The sequence below is a fragment of the Scophthalmus maximus genome, chromosome 9 (genome assembly GCF_022379125.1).
Source record: "Scophthalmus maximus strain ysfricsl-2021 chromosome 9, ASM2237912v1, whole genome shotgun sequence".
Taxonomy (NCBI): Eukaryota; Metazoa; Chordata; class Actinopteri; order Pleuronectiformes; family Scophthalmidae; genus Scophthalmus; species Scophthalmus maximus.
The window spans coordinates 24,962,501-24,972,500 of NC_061523.1; the positions used below are offsets into that span (position 1 = coordinate 24,962,501).

At 46.0% G+C, this 10,000-nt stretch overlaps 1 protein-coding gene across 2 annotated transcripts in view; it reads left to right on the top strand.

Annotated features, from left to right (window-relative positions):
- Positions 1 to 10,000, top strand: part of glra1 (glycine receptor, alpha 1) — a 94,739-nt gene that overhangs the window by 47,753 nt on the left and 36,986 nt on the right. For both annotated transcript variants that reach the window (XM_035650224.2, XM_035650225.2), the window contains one exon: positions 6,117 to 6,340. In XM_035650224.2, coding sequence (XP_035506117.1) covers positions 6,117 to 6,340 — 224 coding nt within the window. The remainder of the gene's footprint in view (positions 1 to 6,116; positions 6,341 to 10,000) is intronic.

Sequence of the window (10,000 nt, forward strand, 5' to 3'; positions counted from 1 at the left end):
GGTCGTGTGGTCGTGGTCGATATCGGTGGACGACAGAAAAGTCTCATTTTTTTCCCTCAGAGGAACAAACCACGTGAAAACAAGGCCTGTGTCTGCTGCTTTCTCCTAATGTAGGACTCAGAATTCATGGATGCAACTCCTTCTGTATATCTGCAGTGTCCAGGTGAAGACTGTAACGATAAGTCGTCGTATCGAAGCAGATGTTTAATCGTCAGTTCAGTTACTTGGAAACTTAAAACAGACGAAAGAACAGATTATTTTTGGCCATGTGCAACCCTGTCGCCTCCAAGTCTCGTCTATCATCCATCTTCCATCGCTCCTCCGGGTCGGCTCGTAAAAATCTGTCCAGCGTGTTTCCCCCGGACCGAACGTTCCTCCCATCGTTTATATATTTCACAAGCGTTCAGGTTGTAGACACACATCTCATGACTGGATTATTATATTCTGAATGAATGAATGAAGAGCTACCTCCAGGAATACTTGCAACGATCAGTTTGTAAATCACATTTGTGTGTTTCCTAGGAAACGTAGTTGCTGTTGTTAATTAGCTGTATTCAACACTGCAACTAACGAGGACTTTCATTATCGAGTAATATGTTGATTATTTTCAATTCATCGATTAGTTGTTTGGTTCATAAAATGGTGAAAAATGTCGATCGTGTTTCCAAACCCCAACATGAAGTTTTGTTTTGTCCAGACACCAGAGATCTTCAGTTCACTGTCACAGAGGAGCAAAGAAACCAGAACATCTTCACATTTAAAAAGCAGAAATCATTAAAACCACTCGAACCGATTAATCGATTATCAAAAATAGTTGGCCATTCATTTAGTCGCCGATTACCAATCGATTTACTGTCACAACTTAGCTGAGACACTTCTTATATTTCATCATGATCAGATCTTTATGGAAGTGAAGGAGAGATATTGGCTCTGGTGTCTGTAGATTGTGTTGATCCAGATGTGTCACTGCGTCACTCTGGTCCTAATCTCATCTCAGTTCAACGTTGCAGCCTCACGCGAGCTCTGACGCGGCCGCGTGTCTCAGACCTCACGGTCCAGGGAGAAGTTTCACTGTCGAGCTGCTGCTGCAGGTGATGAGGTTCGTTCTGAGGCGCCATGATGCGTGAGCCTCCGTCACCTCCCTCCTCCACCCTGAGCAGCCTCCACAGAGGCAGGATGGCAACACAGGCCTGGAATTAAAGTATGGCCGCTCCGCCTCTGGCTGTAGTTCTTGACGTTGTTGTCGGCGGAGGAGGAGGAGGAGGAGGAGGAAGAGGAGGAGGAGGAAGAGGAGGAGAAGGAGGAAGAGGAGGAAGAGGAGGAGGAGGAGAAGGAGGAAGAGGAGGAAGAGGAGGAGGAGGAGGAGGAGGTGGAGGAGGAGGAGGTGGAGGAGGAGGAGGTAGAGGTGGAGGAGGTGAGGAGGAGGAAGAGGAGGTGGAGGAGGAGAAGGAGGAAGAGGAGGAAGAGGAGGAGAAGGAGGAAGAGGAGGAAGAGGAGGAGGAGGAGGAGGAGGTGGAGGAGGAGAAGGAGGAAGAGGAGGAAGAGGAGGAGAAGGAGGAAGAGGAGGAGGAAGAGGAGGAGGAAGAGGAGGAAGAGGAGGAGGAGGAGGAGGAGGTGGAGGTGGAGGAGGTGAGGAGGAGGAAGAGTAGGAGGAGGTGGAGGTGGAGGAGGAGGAGGTAGAGGTGGAGGAGGTGAGGAGGAGGAGGAGGTGGAGGAGGAGGAGGTGGAGGAGGAGGTGGAGGAGGTGGAGGAGGAGGAGGTGAGGAGGAGGAGGAGGTGGAGGAGGAAGAGGAGGAGGAGGAAGAGGAGGAGAAGGAGGAAGAGGAGGTGGAGGAGGAGGAGGTGAGGAGGAAGAGGAGGAGGAGGAAGAGTAGGAGAAGGAGGAAGAGGAGGAGGTGGAGGAGGAAGAGGAGGAGGAGGAAGAGGAGGAGAAGGAGGAAGAGGAGGAGTAGGAGGAGGAGGAAGAGGAGGACGAGGACGAGGACGAGGACGAGGTGGAGGAGGAGGAGGAGGAGGAGGAGGAGGAGGAGGAGGTGGAGGAGGAAGAGGAGGAAGAGGAGGAGGAGGAGGAGGAGGAGGTGGAGGAGGAAGAGGAGGAAGAGGAGGAGGAGGAGGAGGTGGAGGAGGACTAGGAAGAGGAGGAGGAGGAGGTGGAGGAGGAGGAGGAGGAGGAGGAAGAGGAGGAAGAGGAGGAGGTAGAGGTGGAGGAGGTGAGGAGGAGGAGGAGGTGAGGAGGAAGAGGAGGAGGAGGAAGAGTAGGAGAAGGAGGAAGAGGAGGAGGTGGAGGAGGAAGAGGAGGAGGAGGAAGAGGAGGAGAAGGAGGAAGAGGAGGAGTAGGAGGAGGAGGAAGAGGAGGACAAGGACGAGGAGGAGGTGGAGGAGGAGGAGGAGGAGGAGGTGGAGGAGGAAGAGGAGGAAGAGGAGGAGAAGGAGGAGGTGGAAGAGGTGGAGGAGGAGGAGGAGGTGGAGGAGGAGGAAGAGGAGGAGGAGGAGGTGGAGGAGGAGGAGGAGGAGGAGGAGGAGGAGAGCAGTCTTCATCATGCGTGGTTTACCGCCTGAGTTAAATACACGTGAAACCAGTCTGGTGTTGTGTAAGTACACGCCGTTCCTTTGCTAATGGCGTGATATCAGCGAGGCGGCGGCGGATGGCAGGTTCCTGGCAGCACTCATGACGGGATATTAAACCACGAGTACGAACCCTCCGTCGTCCCGTAGGAGACACACTTTACCACATATGCCGACTATAGGAGGAGGCGTTCAGTATGGAAAAAAGTCAGTCATCCATTGTCCGCAATTCATTATTTCCTGGAACACTTAGTGTCCTCCCCCTCCACACACACATTACTTCTCCCTCGTTTGAGTCCTCGAGTGCACTTAACGTTGGTCCATCTGCGGTCGGCTCTGACCCGCCGAGCCGAGGCTTCACGGACCGAACCGCATCTGCTGTCTGATTTCCAGTGACACAATTACATGATTTAACCAATAAATGCCTCAAGGCACGGCAAAAAAACACAATGTGTGTAAGAGAGAGAGAGAGAAAGAGCCGGGCGTCCTCCGCTCAGGACAAACTATCAATAAACTTGTAGATTAAAGAAGAAAACTGTAATTTTATTATAAAAAAAATGTTCCTTCCACCATCCAAAGATTAGACAATTAAATGAAAATGATTTAAAGATAATTTAAAACTCAATGCTAATATGTTTCACAATCTTATAACAAATTTGGTTTCAACTATATGAACAATAGTTTAAATAAAGACCAATATTTTGATTTGACAAATCTCTTCATGTTTGTGTCTGAATGTGATTTGTTCAGCAGGAAAAGAATAACATAGTTTTTAGGAAACTCAATAATGTTGTGAGGGAATTATTTAATGGAATAAAATCATAATTCTAGTGAATTCATAATCAATAAATTAAGTAACTCATTTGTTAAGCGAAGGGTTCGCTGCTTTGAAAATTCAGAGAGTATTTATTTTGAGATGAAAAGTTCTTAACCGTCTCAGCAACTTCTAAAGAAACCGCCAACTCTCCAGAGAAGAATCAAGAAGCAACAGAATTTCATACACGGACTTGTCGTGTTTGTAAACCATCAATAAGTCGCGTGAGAACAGAGGAATCACCAAACACATCTCAGTCGCAGAATCAACCTTCCAAAAGCAAAAGTCGAAGCGAATCCCGTCGGAAAAAAATTAAAGATCCAGAATCGGCGATTTAAACTTTACATGAGCGAAGCTCTTCGGCGGATAACGACACCAGAGCGTCGGGTACAAGAGCAGGAGGTCAAGGGGTGGACGGAGCTGCAGGTTCAGACGAGGAACAATCTGTGTTGTGTTTCACTAAGATACAGAGATGTACTGATAAAAAACCTCTCAACAGGATCCTGACGTGGGCCTCCACCTCCATCCCTCCCTCCATCCCTCCATCCCTCCCTCCACCTCCATCCCTCCCTCCATCCCTCCATCCCTCCCTCCACCTCCCTCCCTCCCTCCATCCCTCCCTCCACTTCCCTCCCTCCACTTCCCTCCCTCCCTCCCTCCATTCATCCCTCCCTCCTTCTCCCTCCATTCATCCCTCCATCCCTCCACCTCCCTCCATCCCTCCCTCCATCCATCCCTCCCTCCTTCCACCTCCATCCCTCCATTCATCCCTCCATCCCTCCATTCATCCCTCCATCCCTCCACCTCCCTCCATCCATCCCTCCCTCCATCCCTCCATTCATCCCTCCCTCCACCTCCCTCCATCCATCCCTCCACCTCCCTCCCTCCATCGACACTCTCTCCTCATCTCTGCGGCATTTCAGGTTGTTTATCATATTGTGCAGCAGCGGCGAAGGCGACTCACTCGTGAAAAGGTCAAGCTCATTTGTTTCGTGTGAGATATTCAGTCTAATAAACCGTGATGAACGGCAAAGGGCTCTCGCCCGAGACTGATCGCCATGTGACTGCGCTTCACACGCGCACGTGCAAATTTTACAAATGCCACCTGCTCGCTGGGGACGTCCGGCGTGGCCGCTCCGGGTTCGTCGTCGCTTAATGGCGGCTCCAGCCTGGACGAAGTGGCCGAGCTCCATCTTCTGAGGAAATAATTGACAATTAGCGCGATGGGGTTGGGGGGGGGGGGCTTCACCTCCCTCTCAGAGCAAGGGATGGGGGAGGACGAGCTCTGAGGGAACAGCAGCTGGTTTCTTCCACCTGGATCGGTTGGACATTCAAAGCTAAGATCTTTAGTTTTATGATAAATGGATTGTTTTATATATTGGTGCTTCTCTAGTCTTCTATTCTTTCACTGTCTGATGAGACGCCAGAGGTCATTCAGTGTTCAGTGTCTAGCCCAAGGACACATTGGCGTGCGGACTGGGGGAAGCTGGGATCGAACCGCCGATTTTTGGGTTGGTCGACGACCGACCAGACCTCCTCTGCCACAGCCGCACCTATTTAAATTTAAAATTTTATTTTAAATGTTTTAATTTAAATGTTTTATTTTACATTTTTTAATTTACATTTTTTAATTTACATTTTTTAAATTTAAATTTTTAAATTTACATTTTTCCAAATTTACATTATCTAATCAAATATTTTTATTAAATATTATTTTTTTATATTTTATTTAATTTTTTGTTAAATGTTTTATTTTACATTTTTTAATTTACATTTTTTTGATTTACATTTTTAAATTTACATTTTTTAATTTACATTTTTTTATTAAATTTTATATTTTTATATTTTATTAAATTTTTAATTTCTTATTTAATTTTTCCATTTTTAAATTTTATTTCTAATTTTAAACTCTGTTTCAATTTAGGCAACAATTTACATGAAAGCACAAAAAAGAGAGATTACAGATCATACATACACATATGAAATTTAATATAAAGCTCCGTTCACCACACTTACATGTTCATGTGATGATTGTCTTTCGTTTACATCATATTTCCCCGACAAGCTGCTCTGAACCTCCAACCAATCTGAACCCTGGAAACAAGTTGAGGGAGGAGCCGGCACGTCCACCTGCTCGTCCATGAAACATATACATCCATCTATTTCTATTTCATGTAGACAAACCTTAAAAAAATCTGCTTTATCGAGTGAACCTCCACGACTCAGAGGAACGAGTATCGAGAGTTTCTGACCGAGGTCTCGAGGCTGAACTCTTATCTCAGATCGATACCACAAGTCCACAGCATCTTTTCCTCTCCCTCTTGTTTGTCTTTCCTCTTCTCTTAAAGGGAGAATCACCTCACGAATTCCCTTTTAACGTCTTGCGTTTCATGGATTTGGGCTTTAAATCTTTAAAAAAATATATATATATACAGTTTTGTTGCGATTCAATTTCTCTTCCGGAGCAGCTGTGGCAGAGAGAGAGAAAGAGAGAGACAACATGAGAGGAAGATGAAGAGACATTTTGTGTGGTTGACGCTTTGCATTCTGGTCCGTCTCCTTGCTCCTGAGGTTGCAGACGTTGTTTACTTTACTGATGAATATATTTCTGCTGCGATTGTTGAATAATTAATACAGTGAGTGAACTCTCGCTCTTTGGATTCCAGGGCCCAAAAGATGGTTTATTGTTGTGTTCCCATCCCTCTAACCACCCGTCGTCGCCGTGTGTCGTCCTCAGGACTACAGGGTGAACATCTTCCTGCGGCAGCAGTGGAACGACCCCCGGCTGGCCTACAGCGAGTACCCCGACGACTCGTTGGACCTCGACCCGTCCATGTTGGACTCCATCTGGAAGCCCGACTTGTTCTTCGCCAACGAGAAGGGGGCCAACTTCCACGAGGTCACCACGGACAACAAGCTGCTGCGCATCTCGAAGAACGGCAACGTGCTCTACAGCATACGGTGAGTGGAGGTGACGCGTGGCGTTCGTCAGCAGACAATAAGCATAGCAGTTAGCATCATGAGAGGACGGCAGGTGTGACAGCAGACAGTTAGTGTTAGCGTTAGCAGTTAGCAGATACTTTATTTATCCCGAGGGAAATTCAGGCATCCAGCAGCATTTACAAATATACATACATTGAACATCCACGAGAGGACGGCAGGTGTGTCAGTGGACAGTTAGCGTTAGCAGTTAGCATCCATGAGAGGGAGGCAGGTGTTCCAGCAGACAGTTCGCATTAGTATTAGCAATTAGCATCCACGAGAGGAGGGCAGGTGTGTCAGCAGACAGTTAGCCTTAGCATTAGCATTTAGCATCCATGAGAGGATGGCAGTTGTGTCAGCAGACAGTTAGCATTAGCATTAGCATCCACTAGAGGACGGCAGATGTGTCAGCAGACAGTTAGCATTAGCATTAGCAGTTAGCATCCACGAGAGGACAGCAAGTGTGTCAGCAGACAGTTAGCATTAGCATTAGCATCCACGATAGGACGGCAGGTGTGTCACATTTCAGAGGTAAACAATGTTAAACTAAATATTAGGCATTGCAGATTATTTTTATATACTTTAAAATGTGACTGGAGGGTCTGTAAGATTTTTTTTTGCATTTTTGGCCAGTCATTTTTTATGAAACTAACTTTGTAGAATCAGACAGATTATGTCACATCTCCAAGATGTTTTACTCCAAAAAAAAGAGAGAGGAAGCAGCTCGACTATTGAAGGAGAAACACAACGACAACCAGTTTCTTTTTCACCATCAAGGTGCCAATTTCATATTTTGAATCATAAAAAATTACGGAAATAAACACAAATGTTCCAGTGACCAAACTCAGGTGAACTCACCATCAGACATATTTAAGTGTCATTTTAAATGTTTAATAAACGTGCAACAACAGAAAATGACCAACATTAGAGACTCAGTAAGAAAAAGTGCAGATACAAAGTGATCATACGTTTACAACACAAGGGACGTTTCAAGTTTGGAGGTTTTATTGAATCAGATATAAATCTATGATTGAAGACAGAGAGAGGGAGCGACTCTCCTTCTCCCACTTCCTGTTTGTTACATTCCGCAGACCTTCGTCCTTCATGCGTCCGAACTCTTTTTTATTTCCACCTTGGCTCAACTTCGTCCCACTTTTTTCTCTCGTTGTATCTTAAAAGACGCGTTCAAGGCTCTCAGAGTTATGGCCGCCTTCGGCCGACAAACCTTTTAGCCGGCTGCTGCTGCCTGCTCGCTTTTATTGCCTCTGCTCAGGGGAGAATGAGAATCCACCGCAGCAGCCGCGCTAATCTACTCTGCCTCTTAGTATTCCGGCTGCGAGTCTGATCCGTTATCATCACCCGCAGTTTTCACCTTCCACGTCCGGCAGCAGCAGCAGCAGGAGGAGGAAGAGGAGGAGGAGGAGGAGCAGGAGGAGTGAGATTGGTCCTTAATAAATATCGTCAGAATGGCGGAGATGAACCGCTCTCGTCCTGCGCCGCTTTCATCATTTTTTAACTTGACAACATGAGAAGGGGCTCGTCGGTTGATCAGCTCGATCTCGGGGGCAACGAGGCGGCTCGGGATATTAAACCATCTCGGGGGAAGGGAGGGGAGAAAGTGGGTCTTGTAAATGTTGTTTACTCTCCCTTTTCTTTTCATTTCTTTTCTCTTTTTTTGGTGTTTATCGTCGAACAGTCAGTGGAGCAGCGCGAAGCGAAGTCGTGACCGATGGTCGCGTCTCCGTGGAGATTGGACAATCTGATTCACATGGTGTCGTCCAATTTCCTGCTGCACTTCAGACAGAATCATGGATTATCATCTCAAAAGAAAGAAAAGAAACACATCAGTGATAAAGACATTTCATCTTGTGTTTTTAGAAAACAAAACGAGATACCTGACGTCTCATTTGATAAAATGTGAGATTGTTTTTCTCTAATGGTCTTTTGTTTCAACCTAGTGAACCGAATGTAAAGATGGACGACCCCTACGACGGTCGACGTCTCAGCCCGTTTTCATACCATCAAACGACCAATTGGAACAAAACGTACCTGTGGTTTCACGAACCTATAACTGCAGCCCGCCACCAGGGGGCGATGCAGATGATTCGGCTTCACTTTTGGGAGCTGTCATGTCGTCCGTCTTTATTTTCAGTCGTCACAGTCTGCGACGGTGATGCAGGATTTTCAGTGTCATGCTGCGCTCCGTTAGAGCTCGGGGGTGATTCTGCTTCTGACCACCGGGGGCGTTCCATTTGCAAGTTCCGACTCGGACCTCGTAATTCCGAGCTCCGAGATCATACTGGAACGATAAATCCCGAGTTCCGAGGTGTAATGGAACGCAGCATAACGCCTCGCAGCACCTGCAGGGTTTGAGGTTCAACTCCCTCTGAGGAACCGCGGGGAAATGAAGCAAGGCATTAACTTTGTCAGCGTGCGGTTTGTACAGTAGGCGTCACGATGCAGCAGAGAGAAACTTACAGTGAAAGTGGGACATCTGCGGAGACTTCACCGTGTGTGTAATACACATTCAGCATTCTGTCAGGGACGTGTAACCATGTGCAGCGGCAGCGGAGTTTGTTCGGTGCATCAGGCCGACTGGACGTGTGTGTGTGTGTGTGTGTGTGTGTGTGTGTGTGTGTTATAACAGCGGGTGTCGTGTCAGAGCGGAAAGCAGAAGTGTGTGCGGAGCGAAGATCACCTGCTGACGTCTCAGACTCTGCAGCTCGATTCAGTTTCTCTACGGGGTTTTTTTTTTTCGTGAATAATCGTGAAAATAACATTTTGTAAATTTGGGTGTTTGTCCATTTGTGCTGATGGATGATGATGATGATGCTGATGATGCTGATGAAGATGATGGAACTTCTGCTATCTGAGAATTACCTTTAAAAAAACTAAACGATTTTAACACTGAGCAATGACACCCCAAGTGCATTATGGGAGTTTTCCGCCAAATATACAATATATAAAATGACGTATTTCAGACGGAAAGTCGTGAACATGCTGTGAAATGATGGTACAATCATTCTCACCACAAGGTCCATTGAGGAGCTTTCCCTTGTACCACATGGTCTTCATCATCTAACAGAGGTTGACATTTCTACTTTTCAAGAGTTCCTCCGAGGTTCAAAGTTCATTTTCAAGAGCATGTGATTTGAGGGAAAGCTCAAGAAGAGCTACTCAATGGAGATTTTTCTTTTTATGTTTTATGTGTTTTCATGCCGAATCTAAATAGAATATGTATTATAATCATAAGATAGTAAAGATCCCATCTGTTACTTGGCGGCAGCATAAAAAAAATCCCAAATAAGCGACAATAAAATATGTTTTGCTGATTTTTTGTTTGATTCAAATTCATTACAAAAAATAACTCTCCCTAGGATTAATATTGTCAACAATCTGGGTTGGATCTCTAAATGTTTTATTCAAAAACAGCAGTAATAAATCTTCTGCAGTGTCCAACATTTTAGAGAAACTGCTTCAACTCATTTAATGAACCAAAAGTCTGAGGTCTGAGAGCGCGTTTCAAATGATGCATATCTCATTTTAGTCTTTAATGTCAGTAATGCATCATATCAGTTATGAAAATATATATTGTTCTTTTCTTCCCCATTTATTTCTGAGGGAAAAGAAAAGTTGTCG